At 37.3% G+C, this 22,200-nt stretch overlaps 1 protein-coding gene across 2 annotated transcripts in view; it reads right to left on the reverse strand.

The window, feature by feature from the left end:
• The window catches only part of LOC126188096 (galactosylgalactosylxylosylprotein 3-beta-glucuronosyltransferase I), a 40,558-nt gene that overhangs the window by 14,167 nt on the left and 4,191 nt on the right, over positions 1-22,200 (reverse strand). Inside the window, exons 2-6 of one of the 2 annotated variants that reach the window (XM_049929560.1) lie at positions 14,454-14,527; positions 11,205-11,314; positions 10,530-10,683; positions 10,200-10,346; positions 7,654-7,950 (exon numbers count right to left, since the gene is read on the reverse strand). In XM_049929560.1, coding sequence (XP_049785517.1) covers positions 7,654-7,950; positions 10,200-10,346; positions 10,530-10,683; positions 11,205-11,314; positions 14,454-14,527 — 782 coding nt within the window. The remainder of the gene's footprint in view (positions 1-7,653; positions 7,951-10,199; positions 10,347-10,529; positions 10,684-11,204; positions 11,315-14,453; positions 14,528-22,200) is intronic. The other variant, XM_049929561.1, reaches the window with a different exon arrangement.

Genomic DNA, 22,200 nt, shown 5'->3' on the forward strand with positions numbered 1-22,200 from the left:
TGTCAACTTTATCCTGATGCCACATGTCCTGTACTTCCTCAGCCAATTGGATGTATTTTTCAATTTTTTCTCCTGTTTTATTCTGTATATTTGTTGTGTTGGGTATGGATATTTCAATTAGTTGTGCTAATTTCTTCTTTTTATTGGTGAGTATGATGTCAGGTTTGTTACGTGGTGTTGTTTTATCTGTTATAATCGTTCTGTTCCAGTATAATTTGTATTCATAACTCTCCAGTACATTTTGTGGTGTGTACTTGTATGTGGGAACGTGTTGTTTTATTAGTTTATGTAGTATGGCAAGTTGTTGATGTATTATTTTTGCTACATTTTCATGTCTTCTGGGGTATTCTGTATTTGCTAGTATTGTACATCTGCTTATGATGTGATCTACTATTTCTATTTGTTTGCAAAGTCTGCATTTATCCGTTGTGGTATTGGGATCTTTAATAATATGCTTGCTGTAATATCTGGTGTTTATTGTTTGATCCTGTATTGCAATCATGAATCCTTCCGTCTCACTGTATATATTGCCTTTTCTTAGCCATGTGTTGGATGCGTTATGATCGATGTGTGGCTGTGTTAGATAATACGGGTGCTTGCCATTGCCATGTAGTGTTTTCTTTTACCAATTTACTGTCTTCATATCTGTTGATGGTATGTGATCTAAAGGGTTGTAGAAGTGGTTATGAAATTGCAGTGGTGCAGCCGATGTGTTTATATGAGTGATTGCTTTGTGTATTTTGCTAGTTTCTGCTCGTTCTAGAAAGAATTTTCTTAAATTGTCTATCTGTCCATAATGTAGGTTTCTATGTCGATAAATCCCCTTCCACCTTCCTTTCTGCTTAATGTGAATCTTTCTGTTGCTGAATGTATGTGATGTATTCTATATTTGTGGCATTGTGATCGTGTAAGTGTATTGAGTGCTTCTAGGTCTGTGTCACTCCATTTCACTACTCCAAATGAGTAGGTCAATACTGGTATAGCATAAGTATTTATAGCTTTTGTCTTGTTTCTTGCTGTCAATTCTGTTTTCAGTATTTTTGTTAGTCTTTGTCTATATTTTTCTTTTAGTTCTTCTTTAATATTTGTATTATCTATTCCTATTCTTTGTCTGTATCCTAGATATTTATAGGCATCTGTTTTTTCCATCGCTTCTATGCAGTCGCTGTGGTTATCCAATATGTAATCTTCTTGTTTTGTGTGTTTGCCCTTGACTATGCTATTTTTCTTACATTTGTCTGTTCCAAAAGCCATATTTATATCATTGCTGAATACTTCTGTTATCTTATTATTATTATTATTTATTATAATTATAATTAACAATAATAATAATAATAATAATAATAATAATCCCCGTGGAGGTCCGGGAAAAGAATAGGCCTCCGGTATGTTCTGCCAGTCATAAAAGGCGACGAAAAGAACAAACCACTAATAGGGCTAACCCCCCTTTTTGTGTGATAAGTTGGTTCAGGACAGAACTAATGAAGCCTCGGACAAGCGCCGTCATGGTCGGAAACGACACATTACCCTTATGCCCGTCCACAATGGTAACGACAGTGCTAGCCCCACAGCAAATGATTTAAATCCAAATAGAGGTGTTTTGCAGGATATGCTTCCTGCAACCACTCTAGAAGGAAAACAAAGAGAGGATGAGATGGTCAGATGAAGTTAACCGACACCTCATGTTCTGTTATTACCAAGCAACAAACTTGGGAACAAACACAACTGGATACAGATCACAAGTATACACCACATTTATTACCAGATAACCAGAATTAAAATTTTTAACAGAACAACCACTAGCTGATCAGATTCGTGTAATAATCAAAAATAACAGGATACCCCAGTCAGAATTAGAAAACATCAAACAACAAGTACAACAAATACTGGAACAAAATAATGTGCAATCAGAAGAAGAAGAAAATACAGTAATGGACTCAAACATCCCAGAGCAAACAAACAAAGAACAATACGCATCAATTAAACAATCAGAGGAAAACGAAATCTTAAGACAGCCACCAGAACAAGCACAAATAGAACACGAAGTGACACACATGTTAGATATAGAAGAAAAATTTCAGTTGACATATATAGAATACAAAGACACAAATACAAACATTAGACCATTCTTGGATAGACCACCAAATAACCCACAAGTCGAAACAACAACAATAACAACTATCAACACAATCGTACACAACAAAATAAATGAAAATACAACTATGGAAGAGTTACAACTACTGGTTTATGTAGAAGCACTCAATACACTAAATATACACACTAGGCATAGATCAGAACCAACCAACACACAGAAGAAACCCACAAAACCAGCATGGCAACACAGGCTACAGATCTGAATAGAAAAACTGAGGAAAGACATCGGACAGCAAACACAATTTATAAGAAATGAAATGAAGCAGAAATTGCAAGCATTGGCCAAATGACTTAGAAGATACAAAAAAAGTGAAAATAGAAGAAAACATACAACACAAACCAAAAGAAATTTTACCATACAATAGATAACACACACATTAAAATAGACAATCCACCACACATAACAGACATGGAACACTTCTGGAGCAACATATGGTCAAACCCAGTACAGCAGAACAGGCATGCATGGTGAATACAAGCAGAAACAGACCCATACAAGATGGTACCACAAATGCCTGAAGTGATAATTTTGCAACATGAAGTCACCCAAGCAATAAATTCTACGCACAATTGGAAAGCCCCTGGAAATGATAAAATACCAAATTTCTAGCTAAAGAAGTTCACCTCAACACATTCACATCTAACTAAAATATTTAACAATTACATTGCAGACCCATACACAGTCCCTGATACACTTACACACAAGGAATAACTTATCTGAAACCTAAAGATCAAGCAGACACAGCAAACCCAGCTAAATATCGCCTCATAACATGCCTACCAACAATATACAAAATATATAATCTTATGCAAACCTTATTCTTTCCAATGAGAGCGCAAGGGAACAATAGAACAACCATAGACAACATTTTTGTTCATTCCTCATTATTAGAAGGGCATTCTGTTAGCAAAAAGGTGAATGGCCTTTCAGATTATGATGCACAAACTAACTCTAAAAGATTTTTGTGCTGTAACACATGTTAAATATAGTTATCAACTGTGTAGGAAAGCTGATCCAGTTGCTGTAGAGACCTTTGTAAACCTTATCAAGGAACAAGAGTGGCAAGATGTCTATAGCGCTGATACAGTCGACGATAAATATAACGCTTTTCTCAAGACTTTTCTCGTGCTCTTTGAAAGTTGCTTTCCGTTAGAACGTTCAAAACAGGGTACTAACACAAACAGGGAGCCTGGGTGGCTGACTAGAGGGATAATAATATCTTGTAGAACAAAGTGGCAATTATATCAAAATGTTAGAAACAGTCAAAATCTAAATGTAGCAGCCCATTACAAACAGTATTGTAAGGTGCTTAAAAATGTTATTCGGAAGGCAAAAAGTATGTGGTATGCAGATAGAATAGCTAAGTCTCAGGATAAAATTAAAACCATATGGTCAGTCGTAAAGGAAGTGGCTGGTCTGCAGAGACAGGATGAGGATATAGAATCGGTGCGCAGTGGGAATGTCCGTGTTACTGTTAAGTCGCATATATGTACAGTATTTTTCTGAATATAGCAGGTGAACTAAATAGAAACCTAGTCCCAACAGGGAATCATATAGTGCTCGTAGAAAAAAGTGTTCCGAGACTGTTACCTGAAATGCTCCTCCACGATACTGACAAGAGGGAGATTGAGTTAATAATTAAATCACTAAAGACCAAGAACTCTCATGGATATGATGGGGTATCTAGCAGAATACTGAAGTATTGTTCTGTGTATGTTAGCCCAGTACTTAGCCATATGTAACTTTTCCTTTAGGACTGGTCGGTTTCCTGACCGATTAAAGTATTCTGTAGTGAAGCCACTTTATAAAAAGGGAGACAGGGATAATGTTGACAACTTTAGACCTATTTCCATGCCATCGGTGTTTGCTAAAGTTATCGAGAAGGTTGTATATACAAGGTTACTGGAGCATTTAAATCCACATAATTTGCTGTCAAATGTACAGTTTGGTTTTAGAAATGGTTTAACAACTGAAAATGCTGTATTCTCTTTTCTCTGTGAGGTTTTGGACGGATTAAATAGAAGGTTGAGAACGCTAAGTGTTTTCTTTAATTTAACGAAGGCTTTTGACTGTGTTGACCACAAAATATTACTGCAGAAGTTGGACCATTATGGAGTAAGGGGAGTAGCTTACAATTGGTTCGCCTCTTACTTTAAGAACAGAAAGCAGTAGGTAATTCTCCGCAATATTGAGAGTGGTAGTGATGTTCAGTTGCAATGGGGCACTGTTAAGTGGGGCGTTCCCCAAGGGTCGGTGCTGGGGCCACTGCTGTTTCTTATTTATATAAATGATATGCCTTCTAATATTACAGGTGATTCAAAAATATTTCTGTTTGCTGATGACACCAGCTTGGTAGTGAAGGATCTTGTGTGTAATGCTATAACAGTATCAAATAATGTAGTTCATGAAATATGTTTGTGGCTTGTGGAAAATAATGTGATGCTAAATCACAGTAAGACTGCGTTTTTACAGTTTCTAACTCACAATTCAACAAGAACCAATATTTTGATCATACAGAGTGGGCATATTATAAGCGAGACAGAACAGTTCAAGTTCCTAGGCGTTCGGTTAGATAGTAAGCTGTTGTGGAAAGCCCATGTCCAGGATCTTGCTCAGAAACTAAATGCTGCTTTATTTACCATTAGAACAGTATCTGAAATAAGTGACAGTTCAACACCAAAAGTAGTCTACTTCGCATATTTTCCTACGCTTATGTCGTATGGTATTATTTTTTGGGGTAATTCTTCTGATTCAAAAAGGGTATTTTTGGCTCAAAAACGGGCTGTTCGAGCTATATGTGGTGCACGTTTGAGAACCTCTTGTCGACCCCTATTCAATAGTCTGGGAATTCTGACATTGCCCTCACAGTATATGTTTTCTTTAATGTAGTTTGTTGTTAGCAATATTAGCCTATTCCCAAGAGTTAGCAGCTTTCACTCAGTTAATACCAGGCAGAAATCAAATCTGTATGTGGAATGCACTTCCTTGACTCTTGTGCAAGAAGGAGGGCACTATTCTGCTGCATCCATTTTCAATAAGCTACCACAAGAACTCACAAATCTTAGCAGTAGCCCAAAGTCCTTTAAGTCTAAAATGAAGAGTTTCCTCATGGCTCACTGCTTCTATTCTGTCGAGGAGCTCCTGGAAGAGCTAAAAAATTAAGCAAATTCCAGTGTTACATTGTTGATTTTCTTTATTTAAACTTACGACTTGTCGCCTGAATATGTATTTTATATTTCATTCCATCTGTTTCTACTATCGTGTTATAATTTCATGTATTGACTCGTTCCATGACCATGGAGATTTCTCCTTAATTTGGTACCACGGAACAATAAAAAAATAAAGAAATAAATTAACTTCAGTCATTACACAGAAATTAATGACACATACAACACAGAACAAAATTAGAAATGAAGAACAAAAAGGCTCCTGCAAAGGAGCACGAGGATGTAAAGAGCAACTGATAATAGATGCAGAGGTGACATATCAAGCTAAAACTAAAAGGTCGCCGCACTACGCATACATTGATTACCAAAAAGCTTTTGATAGTGTACCCCACTCATGATTACTACAAACATTGGAAATATACAAAGTAGATCCTAAATTGATACAGTTCCTAAACATAGTAATGAAAAATTGGAAAACCACACTTAATATCCAAGCAAATTCAAATAATATTACATCACAGCCAATACAGATTAAGTGTGGAATATACCAAGGAGACTCCTTAAGTCCTTTCTGGCTCTGCCTTGCTCTGAACCCACTATCCAACATGCTAAATGATACAAATTACGGATACAATATTACTGGAACATACCAACACAAAATCACACATTTGCTATACATGGATGATCTAAAACTACTGGCAGCAACAAATCAGCAACTCGACCAATTACTAAAGATAACAGAAGTATTCAGCAATGATATAAAAATGGCTTTTGGAACAGACAAATGTAAGAAAAATAGCATAGTCAAGGGAAAACACACTCAACAAGAAGATTACATATTGGATAACCACAGTGACTGCATATAAGCGATGGAAAAAACAGATGCCTATAAATGTCTAGGATACAGACAAAAAATAGGAATAGATAATACAAATATTAAAGAAGAACTAAAAGAAAAATATAGACAAAGACTAACAAAAATACTGAAAACAGAATTGACAGCAAGAAACAAGACAAAAGCTATAAATACTTAGGCTATACCAATATTGACCTACTCATTTGGAGTAGTGAAATGGAGTAACACAGGTCTAGAAGCACTCAATACACTTACATGATCACAATGCCACAAATATAGAATACATCACATACATTCAGCAACAGAAAGATTCGCATTAAGCAGAAAGGAAGGAGGAAGGGGATTTATCGACATAGAAACCTACATTATGGACAGATAGACAATTTAAGAAAATTCTTTCTAGAACGAGCAGAAACTAGCAAAATACACAAAGCAATCACTCATATAAACACATCGGCTGCACCACTGCAATTTCATAACCACTTCTACAACCCTTTAGATCACATAACATCAACAGATATGAAGACAGTAAATTGGTAAAAGAAAACACTACATGGCAATGGCAAGCACCCGTATTATCTAACACAGCCACACATCGATCATAACGCATCCAACACATGGCTAAGAAAAGGCAATATATACAGTGAGACGGAAGGATTCATGATTGCAATACAGGATCAAACAATAAACACCAGATATTACAGCAAGCATATTATTAAAGATCCCAATACCACAACGGATAAATGCAGACTTTGCAAACAAATAGAAATAGTAGATCACATCATAAGCAGATGTACAATACTAGCAAATACAGAATACCCCAGAAGACATGAAAATGTAGCAAAAATAATACATCAACAACTTGCCATACTACATAAACTAATAAAACAACACGTTCCCACATACAAGTATGCACCACAAAATGTACTGGAGAATGATGAATACAAATTATACTGGAACAGAACCATAATAACAGATAAAACAACACCACGTAACAAACCTGACATCATACTCACCAATGAAAAGAAGAAATTAACACAACTAATTGAAATATCCATACCCAATACAACAAAAACACAGAAGAAAAAATTGAAAAATACATCCAAATGGCTGAGGAAGTCAAGGACATGTGGCATCAGGATAAAGTTGACATTATACCAATTATACTATCAGCTACAGGAGTCATACTACACAATATCCACCAGTACATCAAAGCAATACAGCTACATCAAAACGTATATATACAACTACAGAAATCTGTAATTATTGGTACATGTTCAATTACCTGAAAGTTCCTAAATGCAATGTAACATGTACCATACAGTTAAAAGGAAGTCACGCTTGATCAAGGTCCGCGTCACTTTCCATTTTTAACCAGAAATAATGTCTGAGAAAAGGATATTAATAATAATAATAATAATAATAATAATAATATGTATATACATGCTTACAACAAAAGATGCTTTATTAAATACCTTTGTACATCTGTCTGCTTTGGGTTCGAGCTCATCCCAGGAATTCACTAGATGTCTCAACAGTTCACTTTCTTGAAACCCTCTTTCCACATTGTAGGAGAATTTTGCTTGAGGTTTGCTGAGGAAAAACCTGAGATTAACACCAAACCCTGCCATGTCGACTGGGAAGGGACGGTCTGGCCGCCACACGCTGTTCCATCCGACTACACGGCCCGTCTCGTTGAGAAGAGGCCGCTCCACCATGAGACCTCCCACCAGGCCCACCGGCCACACACTCACACGCTCAGTGTGTCGCATCTGAAACAGTGCCAACAAACCTCTATCATCACAACTCCACATCCCTAGAGTAAACTAATATCATATTTTTTTGAAATTTACTTTCATATTACAATTTTGTAGTAGATGTTGAAATCACTTTACAGGCTGTTTTCAAATTCTTACTATTCTGAAAGTAATTTATGTTTTGTTAATTCCTAGAGTGTAGTAAGTAGAAGAATCAGTATTTGAGTTAACAAACTACTCTGTAACTAGGGAGTAATTAATTTGACAAACTGAATAAACTGGATGACAAACTGGCACAATAGCAATCATGATGATTTAGCCCTGAACTGGTCACATCTGTTCTGTATGACATAAATGCTTATTCTTTTGTTATTAACTTGTCTTATGCTCTTTTAGGAAATTTTGATGTTTCTCATAGGCAAGGGAACTGTGGCAGAGGTGCTATGAACTGATCAAAAGCCTGACAGCCAACTAACATTTAAAAATAAATTAGAAGAATTTCTAGATGACAACTCCTTCTACTTATTGGCTGAATTTTTAGATATAAATTAAGGGAAAAAATAACAACAACAGCTTAAACATTAGTGTCAAGCAATATTTTGTGTAATGTAATATCTTGTAGACACACCTTTTATTAACCTGACACGTTCCACATCATTACGAAGTGTCGTATTCATGATCTATGGAACAAGTATTAATCTAATCTAATCTAATCTCTAATCTGAATAGCCATTCTGATGAATATCAGAAGATAGAGATGACAAAGTTGAAGTAAGTGAATGTAATCCAAACCCAGATGTGAGTGCCTCCTCTACTAACAAATCTTCAAGTTCATTTGTTACTAACACTTGCCACATAAGGAATGATGGGAAGACTATATGGTAAATGGAACCAATTAGTCATGAGGTGAGAAAGAAAGACTATCATTTCTTATGAGTCTGGTACATTATGACTGGCTAAAGCAGTCAAGTTTCCATGGACTTTGATGATAAATTAATGGGTGGCACTGTAATGTATGGATACACTCTTGACTAAAGTTTGTGGACAGTTTGTCGGGTCTCTTCTGCTATGTGCGGGACTTTACAAAGCATGTGAAGTATACATGGACATGACATTAACCGTTACAAATCCATATGGAAGATTCCTGGTTTTATAGCTCCATATTTGCTCTGATTATTTAACGTTAGAAAAAAAAAAAGATGACAAGTTACCTGCTGCGTGTAAAGGTATTGTGCTATTGCGAGATTGATATTTGAATGTGCATACTGTTTGAGATTATGAGCCAGTGAACTAGCTGTTCATTAAATTTTGGGGACAGTGTGTACAGCATTCAGAAGTTTGAGATAAGTGAGAGACTGTTAAAAAAGACAAAACTGTTCAGATGAGTTTTGATGACTCATGCACAAGACAAAAAGAATACCATTAGATGAGTGTTAACCAATCTAATCTGTTATGTACTGTGGATAGCTTAAGGCATGTAGAACAAGGATGTGCACAGTACTACAATTCACTATTTAACATAAAAATATGACTACACCATTGAACAAAGAGAAAGCTAATGAAACTTTTAATAGGGTAAACAGAGGCTTAACTGGCTATGAACTGAAACTAACTGCATACAATTAACTGTGTGATAGAAGCTGACAAGAAACTAATCTCAAGTGAGTTTGAACAATACATCAGTCATCTTAATGAAATCATTCAGATTACCTTTTCATTAAGATAATGCACACTAATGAGAGAGCATGAACAATCTAACTGAAAGTGACCTGTTTGAAAGCTATCTTTTTTTTCCTTGTGCCTTTCTCCTGCAACAACACCACAGAACTGATGTGGTTATTAAGGGTGTTGGCATACATGGTTTAATAGATGGTTGGATGCCCTCCTTGTTGACACGCTTTTTACTCCCCTGGATAGAATGTGTGTACCCTAACAGTTTGCATGAAGTTTCATGTGAAGGGGGGGGGGGGGGGCATTGAAAGTTTCCTAAATGTTTGTGCCCATTTTGGAAGTGGCACTTTAACACGCACCCCACGCATGGCTATCCACATGAGTTCCTGTTACTGAGCTACCTATTTTATTAATTCTGATGCCTTGCAAACTGATGTAATCAGAAGTGAGTGGTACTTCCACTTGTACCATTTCCTTTCTGTTATTTCCTGCTCCCCTATTGTACATTCATTCTTTTTCAGCATGCACATTAGTATATAAAGCAACTGGATAAAAGAGATTTCTGAACTAATGAAAGAGTTACAATTTATCACCTCATCAAAGATCTCCAAACTGTAAGTGTTGTCGTCATCAGCAAAGAAGAGAACACCACTTTCATTAGTAGCAGCCAAATTGTTACGGATCCACTCCAGTGCTGTATTGCGCTGCAAGACACCACGATGCTTCTTCCAGTTGGGTTCCTAAATTCATAAAAGTAAGTGATATAGTTTCAATTTTAATTACAATATAGGCAGTGTGTTTAACATAGGGCAGCATGAAAGAGGAGATAACAGTATGAAGATATCCTCTTGCAAGCAAAGTAAAAATTTAAATGTGGTTTCCAAATTTATAAACATTCCTCTCTCTTTAAATAGTTTATATACCTTTTGCTTCCATCGAGTAGGAGTTGAAGCTGCTAGATGTGTGTAGGGAATACCAGTCTTCATAAGAAAAACTTTAACAAGGTTAGTTTTATGATCAGAGTCTTCAATTACAATCCAATGAATGCGAGGAACAAGCATTAGAGTATGAGAAAATCTGCAATAAACAAACGGATATTGTAGTATGCACAAATAAAGGAAATAATGTTTTCAAAAGAGAAAACCCAACTCTGCAGCTACACTCCACAAGAACTAGCTACCTATGACCCTTCCTTAGTTAACAAGCTTGCAGTCTATACAATGATAATGAAAATTATAAAAGCTGGAACAAAGACTAGAAATTACAATCATTTACAGTCTTCCAATCGAAAAAATAAATAAATAAATAAATTGAAACTCATAATGTAACTATGAATGATCTCAAGAAGGGAAACTGCATGACACTGGTAATAAGATGATAAAACAGTGATTGATGGACTGAAAATTAGTGTAGGTTCTCTAAAGATTGCAGATTACTCTTTACTGATAACTATGTCCAGTTTTGAAAAAGTTAGAAGCAATTGAAAAATATAATAGAAAATTGTGTTCACATTTTTTTAAATCCAAATTTGTCATCACAAACTTTTACCTATGTCTCAAACCTAGGACTAGAAATATTCTGATTTATTCACAACTTACCGTGTTAATTCAGCCTTCTGTACAGGTCTTGAGTATGTTGGAGTAATCACATAAATTATTGGCAAGTCTGATTTTCCATCTGAAGAGCGTTTTACTGCAAGTTGTGTCAACTGCAATTATTTGCACAAGATAAACAGTTAGTGAAAGACTGTCATAACTAATGATGGGAAATTGTTTCATGCAGCATAATGACAAATAAGTGGGGCCAACAATCTCAGTCAAAGGCAGATAACAGAGTATCAGTTTTATGAAAGGAAGGCCTACTTCTTTCAACATCAAAGAAATAACTGGTAACAACTGAAATGATTAGAAATGTGAAAGCTAATAAATATGAACTGAACCAAAGTCCCACGCAAAGACAACTGTCAGAAGTGTCTTTTTAGGAAATGTTAAATAGTCATTTTTTAAGTTATCTCTGTCTCAGAACATTCACAGAATTTGTGGAACTGGTGTATAAGTTTATATTCTAATTCCAGCACAATTTTCTTCACTCTTCATTATAATTGTGCAGAACAAAACAATATGTACCATTCCATGATGAGCTTGAACTTTAACAAGTAGTGCTGTTTTTATTATGAAGAAGAAAACTTTTACAGGGACATGCGAGTTCTTGTGATAGCTGTGAGTATGATGCAATGATATTCCAGTGATCATATTTGCCTCTTTTTATGAATAGAGCAGAATGTCCATTTGCAATCAGTTAACTCTTTGAAATGGACACTGCTCCATTTACCATAATGAGGGCTCTCCGTTTTCTATGTAGCACGGGAAATAATGGAGAAATTTGTAAGGGCACAAATATCAATACCACTATAATGTATGAAATCTTACCCTTCACCTATCTTTCTGGACCCAGAATCACTGTGTGTGTGTGTGTGTGTGTGTGTGTGTGTGTGTGTGTGTGTGTGTGTGTGTGTGTGTGTGTGTGTGTGTGCGCGCGCGCGCATAAGTCTACTGAAATAATGATGCTTTTATTATGGAGAGGAAAAACTTTTACAGGTACATGCTAGTCTTCTTACGGACATTTGTAAAGTAACAATTTTTGCAAGTAGCTTTCAAATTTCTTGTTAGCCAACGCTCAGGCAGTGGTAATGTGTACAGTTTCACAGCAGTTTATTTAACCCTGTGGCGCATAGCATCCACTACAGTGGACAGCTGTTAATGGTTGCTTCTTTGGCATTTTCAGTCAGTCCTGAGGCTGCAAATTGAAAACACTGTAGAATTGACCATTGAAAGTTGTCCACTGCAGTGAAATTCATGCAATGCAGGGTTAAAACATCTGTGATATTTGCTGTCTGGCATACTCTACATCCACAGTATTTCCATTTCTGGTACTGAAGCCATGAGCAGTGCTACTCCATGTCACACTCTGAGCATAATTTTTTACTGTAAGAAGGCAGGCTTTAATGAAGAGCAAATATAATGATTTCTTTGAAAATTGTGACAAGTGCCAACTAACTGTAAAGCCTGTGGTGGTTTTGAGTGCTTTCCTTTGTCACATTATTTGACTTAGCTTCACCATAACAATTTCAGATTTCACTAGCAAATGACTTCAATATAAAAGCCAAAATCGAATGTGAAGTAAAATAAAGACTTTTTGCAACTGGAGAGGTTATTCATCAATACAATACACAGACATGGAGCAGCAGCACTTTCCAAACATGGGGAAACTAATTGTTCAAGTGAATTTCCAGAAGTTTTACAGGATCATACACATGAACTTTTTTTGACCAATGTATGGGCTTAGAAATAAATTTTGGTATAATTTATGATCGGTTTCTTGGCATAGAGCCAGTTCACAGACTTTTGACCATTGTTTGTGTTATTTTCTTTATTGGCTCCAAACTACGATCAACGGCCACAAGAGTTTTGTTATCAGCATACGTAATACATTTTGTTGCAGAAGAGGTGGTAAATCATTCACATAGGCACATGAAGAATAAAAAATGCCCAAGGACAGAACCCTATGGGACCGCTCATTTGTCTGGATTTGTTTATCATGACTATGTCACCTGTTACATAAGTAAGTTCTGAGTAGAGACAGGTTAAAGTGTCTGAGACCATGTCTTAAAAGCTTAGCTATTTGTATTGTTCTGTTCTTAAAATACATATACATCCAATCACCCTCTGATTTTACAAAGATAGAAATGAAAAGGATGCATGGAACTATGATCAATATACTAGTCACTACTCACTTTCTACTTCACATCTGCAAAGCAATGATATCAGAGTGAAATGTGGTAGAGAAGCAAAATAGTAACTGTATTAATAAGAGTAGTGTTCTTGACTAGACACAGAAATCAGCCTTTGAGGTAGATGCCAGTAGATTACATGGATTGCCCAAGATTTCCAGCCAAAAGAAACAGTGCAGTGGGGACTAAAACCAGATCAGTTGGAACAGCACCTCTTATATAAGTATATGAAGACAAATATATTACATTTACTGTCACTGCACACTGAATGATGTATGCTTATCTGTTCAAAGAAGGCTGTTTTGTCAGTACAAATAAACACCCCCATTCCCAAAAAAAGCTATTAATTAGTTGAAGTACTGTCCTCTCAGAAATGGTTTGCTTGCTTGCCTAACACACTATCCCATCTGCATATGAGCAATGTGTGTGTGTGTGTAGCTGTCCACAAGCTAGCAAGTTCTCAGTTTTGTTGATGTACCTATTTATGACTTAATGCCTCTACTACCAGGCGAGTGTTACCTTTGTTCCTAAATTAATTTACATTTCTTTAACACACTGAAATTTGCTGATAACTATGCTTGAAAAGTGTATCTAAATACAAATGCAGGGAACATTCTTGAAGAAGGCTGTACGAGTCAAGATTAAATCAGCATTTCTCTACAGCATGAATGTGTAAATTATGTATTTGCATTTCGAAAACATCAATGTACAATACACGGAACGTCTACAATTCAGTCCTGTGGCCAATATTTTCCTATCTGTAGTTTCCCAACCATATACTGAAAGGACAGGAATCAACTTTGAGATAATCGAAGGGTGCAAGCTGCAAGTATAATTTCACTGATATTACTTTGCAGACAATATTCCTCCAAACAAATGCAAGGGACAGCATTATGTGAACAACCAGCTTCAATGTTAAGGATAATGTGATACTTCAACTGTTTAATGAAAAGATGGACTAAAATGAGTTCAGTTACTGACAGACTACAATGGTTCCCACATGCAGTTGCAAAAATAATGTAAATCTTATTACAATCCAAATACTTCTATTACTCACACTTCTTTGCAGTGCTATTGGCTCTCCCTTTTCAGAGTTTACTGGTGCTGATGCTGCAATAGGAAACCAAATAACTACTTCAATTAAAAATAAAGAGCTTCTGTTGTCTGTATCTGCAATTAAATGTGTCATTTACAAAATGAATTAAAATGAGCAGAAGTGCACATATTACAGGACATAAAATAATTATTACCATACATGACATCATCCTCCTCTGCTTCTTTCCTATGCATTTTAGTGCACCACACATTTAATAATTTAATTCACTTTGTGATACTGTAAAACAATGTGACACTTATAACACAACTACACTGTATGTCTTGACAAATTTTTTGCCTGTGCGAAGTTAATTTATATTTGAAATAAACATGTTGTTAATATTGTTCTGTTATTGAGTTTATAGACATTGATCCTATTTTAAGACACTGACCACAATGTGTGTGTATTTCAACATTATGCTATGATGTATTTTAGTGTCCTGTGTACGCTGGTACAAAACCTGCATATTGCTTGCATGATTTTCATACTAGGTACAGAACTTCCCATCTGTGACTAAGTTATTACGCCACTTCAAGGCAATATGGTACAACATTTGAATTTTCCTTTTTGTGTAGTGCAAATTACATTTGGTGTTTAAGTACATACATGTTGTACACTCATCTAGTATGATTGTGTTGTATTATTAATAAGGAGACCATTACATGACTTTCAAACATTGCCATGTGGATCATGACATATTGTAAGCATCGATAACAATTTTTATTTACAACAATAGACAACAAATTTAACATGGATAACAACATCCTTAATAGCTCATAAGAGTAATACTAGCTTGACGAAAATGAAACCAAGAACAGTATACATAATTTAGGAGTACAGGAAGCCACTAACTGAATAGCATTTACAAGACACACAAGAGAAAGAAAACTTTCTAGCATTCTGAATAAATGTAAACCAGAGCACACTGTAGAGATGTAAATATACATACTACTTCTGAGCTAAGTACATTAATCGGTCAAAGGTCGGTCTCTCTCTCTCTCTCTCTCTCTCTCTCTCTCTCTCTCTCTCTCTCTCTCACCCCCCATTGAAGTTTTGAAGTTAATACAATGTGCTGATGTGTTTGAAATGGAGCTCTTGTGTGTCAACCACAATCTTCACAGGCTGCATCATTCATACAGTCTGACTTAGTATCTTCAAAACATATGCATATTAAACATTCCATAATATGTATTATATGTGGAAATTACTCGTCAAATGCAACTGCAATGTGATGACAACTGTTTATTGTGAAGCTAGACTGACGAATGGATAGAGCACTTCAGTGATACGGAAAGATCGGGAAGGTCATTGACATCAACAGCTGATGACATTTGGACAAAAACTGTGCCAGTCAGAACTAATGTGATGTGCTGTGAACTAAACTGAAACCTGCAATCAGTTCCAAACATTGTGAAAGGTGTGTCCTACAGCAAGATAACACTCTTGCCACATTCTTCCACACAGGCAGCTGAAACAGTAAGGGAATTGGGATTTGAATTGCTGGAACACCTGTCACACAGTCCAGACATAGCTCCAAGCAATTTCCATATGTTTGGACCACTGAAGGAAATGTTCAGGGGAAGATGATTTGCAGCTGATGCAGAAGTCATTGATACAGTGCAACCAAAAACCTGTTTTCCAGCAGAATAAAAAAACTTTGGACAAAGTGCGTTTAAGTGCAGGGAGGTTACGTAGAAAAATTATGTATGTTTCAGTTTTCTATCATTAAAATAAATATTCCTTTTCTCAATAGTCCTTTTACTTTTTGACTTCCCCTAGTATATAGTCTTGAAAAGATGTTATATAATAAAGAGCAACAAAAGCAAAACAAGGTTAATGGAATGTAGTCTAAGCTAATTAAATTAGATGATGCTGAAGGAATCAGATTAGGAAATAGGACTTTGAAATTAGAAGAACGATTTTGCTATTTGGAGAACAAAATAAATGACAGCGGCAGAAGTTAAAAGGGTATAAATGCAGACTGCCAATAGCAAGAAAAGAACTTCTACAAAAGAGAACTTTCTTAACTTCAAAAATAAATTCACGGTGGGGGGGAATGAGTGTGTCTGGAGTGTAGACTGTACAGTAGTGAAACGCAATAAGCCAAAGCACTGTCATGGTGTAGCACCCAACTCGTCTTTCCACAATGCAGGCCTTTTCTTTCGCACCTTTTCGCGCAGACGCTCAAGGACACATTTGTAGTATTTCTGGTTAATTGTCTGTCCTCTACAGGTAAATTAATGATGGACAGTACCAGTAGAATTGAAAAAAAATCACCAACATTGTCTTCACCTTTGACCGTCTTTGCTGTGCTTTTTTCGGTTGTGGTGAACTTTGAGTCTTCCACTGCGAAGACTGCACTTTGGTTTCAGGATCATATCCATATACACACGATTTGTCACCTGTAATTACCCTATTTAACAAATGTGGGTCATTTTTAGTCTGATTAATCAGTTCTTGGCACATTTCAAGTCGGTATTGTCTCTAGTCACTTGACAACACTTTTGGAATGAATTTTGCCGACACTCGACGCATGTTCAGATCTTCAGTTAGAATTGACTGAACTGCATAGAAACTTAAATTAAGTTCATCATCCATCTCCCTAATAGTAAGTCTACGATCAGGGAGCACTAAGTCATGAACTTTCACAGCATTTTCATTCGTTTTTGAGGTGGAAGGATGGCTGGACCATGGTTCATCTTCAAATGATTCGGGCCATTTTTAAATTATTGAACCAGACAAAAACATTTGACTGGCTCATACAATTGTCTCCAAAAGCTTTTTTAATAGTTCATAAGTCTCGGAAGCCGATTTCCCGGTTTTAAAACAAAATTTCACACAAACTCGTTGCTCCGTTTTTATGTCCATTTTCACGCAGACAGAATACGCAAACAAGCCCTAACAGACCCGCATTCAACCAGTTGCCACAATGAACTGAATAAAGGAAATGCAGTTTCCTGTCAGATGGTGTTCAAGGACAAGGCAATGACTCCCTCCCCACCCTCTGTGTACCTGCCCACCAACCCAGTAAGCAGTAGCAGATCCATTCTTCAAACTTTGCAGTCACACCTGTTATGTCTGAGAAACTGCACAATTATGGCATAAGACAAAAATAAGTCAGTATTACAAAACAGATAGTGGTATGTGGAGATAAAATGCAGTATCAGAAAAAAGTGTAACTTAATTTCAATGAGATGAAGTAAAACACATCATTATGATCGATACTTCCTGCAACTGAACAATGCTCCTGTGTAAACCATTTTATATAGTCGGTCTTCCTTTTCTCTCCCAATTCAATTATCTTTCTTTCTCATTGACAGTCTGCTGTATCTCTTCAACCACCATTGTCTCCTCTCCCTGTGTCCTTGGGGATGGTTTGCTCAGGGCTTTGAGCTCTAGACCAGCAAATTTTAACACATGGGTATAGTGGATGGGGGCAAGTGGGCGAATTTTTTCGCATTAAAGTTCACCAGTCTGATGGGGGCCAGACCCGACATGCCTACATATCACTGCCACTCTTTCTCACTGACCATCAATCTCTCTTCCACTGTCACAGTCTCTCTGTTACTATTTCAGCACAGGAAGTGGAAGAAGTGACAGCATTTTAAAGAGAAGCATATTTGCCTTTTTTGCACTCCGACAAGAGCATGTTTCAGCTGACTCCCTTCTTTTCCCTGTTATAGGACGGGCAGTCAAATGAAAACTGATCACCACCACAACACGACCATGGCACGATTCCATCCAACAGTAATCACCACACTCATTTAGAAATTTATCCCACTGGGAGACAAGATGACCAAGTCCTGTTTCGTAGAATGTGATTACCCGCTGACAGCACCACAACCACACCCATTCTTGCATTTCCTCGTCAGACTGAAACCAATGTTCACCTAAGTCTTTATTCAGGTCGCTGAATATTTGAAAATCACACGGTGAAAGATCCGGACCGTATGGAAGATGTTGCAGTGCTTCCCAATTAAATCACTGAAGTGTACCCTTTGCCCAATTGGCAGTGTGGGAATGGGCATTATCATGCAACAGGATGATTCCATCTGACAAAATTCAGACAGCCTGAGGGCAAATGGTAAAGCCAACAGTGGAAACTGTGCCACATTCCCCCTCCAGCCCCTTCCCCACAAAAAAACCAAAGCTGTTCACAAAAGTTCTGGTAAGGTCATGATAACCTCCTCCTTTGATTGCAGAGTCCCTATGCCTGTTGAGATCCTCGAGATATTTTAATGCATGTGGTGATTACTTTTGAATGGAACCATTCCATGGTTCCACTGTGCTAGGTGTTCAGTTTTCATTTCACTGCCCCTTACACCAGAGAGTGCTGCTAACATATATCAAGTTCTGAAGGTCAGTGAAGTTTTGACAGCTTGTCTATATACTCTGACACACACGAAGAAAAAATAAGCATGCATTGGATAGGGTTAAAACAAAACTCTCTCATCCAATTCAAGGTCATTTTACACTACTTTACACAGAAATGCACAACATTTTTAGGCTACACCTACAGTACAAAAAAAAGGTGTTTGATTTGCAAATATAAAGAATCTCATATGACAAAATAATTTTTTTGGAAGGAGTTTACACTACCAGGGGCCACCATCGAATAATTTCCAGGTCCGGAAAGCTTGTATAGACATGAAGTGCCCATAATACAAAAAAGCATACCAAAGTTTTACTGGTGTAAAAATGGCTACTGAAAACACACTATGCATCTGACTGGATACTGCATGCACAAGTATGGTAACTTCGAATCTCTGAAGCTTGGCAATAGATAATGATATCTAAGTAAGTTTGCATGGTTCTCTAACATCTTAAGAACATATGGTAAAAAACTGTGACAATCAGCCATGAATAGAAATTACCGATGTGGTCATCCCCTTAAATGGTACAATTCATTACAGAAGTCATGGTTTTTTGGGTTTTCTCAGGATCCACCCATGAACAAACAGTCCTTTTATAAGATGCCTACCCTAGACCAACGTAATGCAAAAGAACCAATTGAATTGCTCAATTTGTGTGGGCTAGAAAAAGAGTCTAATGTTTAAATTTTGAGCCTGACACTATAGGGTAGCTACAGTATGACAGTTCTTCCAATAGGCATACAAATGGTCGCTAGCCCAAGGGCTATCTAAAATGATTGACCCACCTCTCATCAATAGAATATGACAACCTGAAAAATCTCTTTTGCATGTGTGACTTTTTAGATCATATTTGGACCAATTGTATTTGCGAAAATGACCTGCCAAAAGCTGGAAATGTATAAAGTAGTAAAATATATATGCTGCTGTCATATCTTAAAGAAACAAGTGAAAGGTATAAATGATATTTCTCGATACAACAGTAATTAAATTCATTTGTTCATTGTGCTTAGTCCACTGTATCAAGAAGTAGGATTTGTTGTTGTTGTTGTTGTTGTCTTCAGTCCAGAGACTGGTTTGATGCAGCTCTCCATGCTACTCTATCCTGTGCAAGCTGCTTCATCTCCCAGCACCTACTGCAACCTACATCCTTCTGAATCTGCTTCGTGTATTCATCTCTTGGTCTCCCTCCACGATTTTTACCCTCCATGGTGCCCTCCAGTACTAAATTGGTGATCCCTTGATGCCTCTGAACATGTCCTACCAACCGATCCCTTCTACTAGAGAAGTTGTGCCACAAACTCCTCTTCTCCCCAATTCTATTCAATACCTCCTCATTAGTTATGTGATCTACCCATCTAATCTTCAGCATTCTTCTGTAGCACAACATTTTGAAAACTCCTATTCTCTTCTTGTCCAAACTATTTATCGTACACGTTTCACTTCCATACATGGCTACACGCCCAACAAATACTCTGTGTGTGTGTGTGTGTGTGTGTGTGTGTGTGTGTGTGTGTGAGGGGGGGGAAGGGGCACCAGAAAATATATAGGAGGAGCCAGGGAAACAAATAGATACATATATCAAATCATCTGTTGATGAACACACTTAAGTTACAAGGAGAATGATGTATCTATTATTCATTATTAAGCATTTAAATGCAGCTACTATTTTCTGCACAGAGACAATATACACTTATCAATACATAAGCTCACTGGACAAAATATTAGTGACTCCCTTAAAGGGGCAGACTAGTAACTTTGGAGCACTCAAGATGGTGTAGAACTGGAACGAGGCAGTCATGTGGCCGACAAGTCACGATAGTCAAGCCGTGTGTATGTGCCAGATGGTTGTATGGAATCAGTTCAATAAGATGTGTTGATGTGGAGACGTGGCAAAATAGCAGACAGGAGGTATTGTGCTTGGATGTTCCCAAGACCTTAATGTGAAAGAAGTTGCCCGATTTGCCAGTGTATCAATATGGACTGTTCAATATATCTACAAGGAGCTGTGTACCACTTGGAGAAATGTAACAAGATGTAAGGAGAGTGGTCATAAAAAGATCCTAAATTACAGCGAGCAGAGAAGAGTGTTACACCTCTTCAATGAAAGCTGGTTTCAGACCCAACAGGAACTGTTGTTGTCAGTGCACATGTATCGATCTGAATGAGTTTCCAAGTTAATACAGCAGGAAACAGCATGTAGTGGGCATACGGAGTTTGGTACCTCACAACAAGCAACTGCTCATATTGGTACCAAGCTGCATGTCTGTAATGGACTGAACAACACAGAAACTGACTGGAGGTGTGTAGTGTTTACTTAGGAGCCACAAATTCACCTATTTTGAAATGATTCAAGGTGCTTGGTGCACCAGTGGCCCAACAAGGCACTTAACCCACTGCATGTAGAGGGTGTGTTTCACACTGGATGTGGTTCTGTGACATTTCAGAGGTGCATGAAAGTGAAATTCAGTATTTCCTGCAGCATCCTGGGTGACCAAGTTCTGCTCTTTCTTCTACATCTTCATGATACGCAGTGAGCACTCCACTCTTCAAAGATGACAAGATATGCTCACTAGCCTGCAAGTAAACATTTATGTTTTGACTTGCCTGCTAAATAATCCAAATTTCATGCCACAGGAAATGTCAGCAGGGGGGCGAGACATACCAATCGACACATCTACAATCTGGTACTGCTATGCTGTCTAGTCAATGAGAAGCTTCAGTTGGACATGGCACACCTTGCCTAACTGAGCCCACTGTCAGGGTGGAGTTACATTGTCTGTACATTACGAAAAAAAGATATGGTAGGATACATGTCCCCCACCCCCGTTAGCCATGGACCTTGCCATTGGTGGGGAGACTTGCACGCCTCAGCAATACAGATAGCTCTACCGTAGGTGCAACCATAACGGAGGGGTATCTATTGAGAGGCCAGGCAAATGTATGGTTCCTGAAGAGAGGCAGCAGCCTTTTCAGTAGTTGCAGGGCAACAGCTTGAATGATTGACTAATCTGCCCTTGTATCACCATCAACAAAATGGCCTTGCTGTGCTGGTACTGCAAACAAAGTAAGGGGAAACTACAGGCTTAATTTTTCTCAAGGGCATGCAGCTCTATTATATGCTTAAATGATAATGGCGTCCACTTGGGCAAAATATTCTGGAGGTAAAATAGTCCCATCTCTGGGCAGGGTCTACTCAGGACAACGGCATTATAAGAAGAAACAAAATTGGCATTCTACAGATCAGAACGTGGAATCCCTTAATCCAACAGGTACGTCAGAAAATTTAAAAAGGGAAACGAATAGGTTGAAGTTAGATGTAGTGAGAATTAGTGAAG

This window comes from Schistocerca cancellata, chromosome 5, assembly GCF_023864275.1.
Source record: "Schistocerca cancellata isolate TAMUIC-IGC-003103 chromosome 5, iqSchCanc2.1, whole genome shotgun sequence".
In the NCBI taxonomy this organism is placed as follows: domain Eukaryota; kingdom Metazoa; phylum Arthropoda; class Insecta; order Orthoptera; family Acrididae; genus Schistocerca; species Schistocerca cancellata.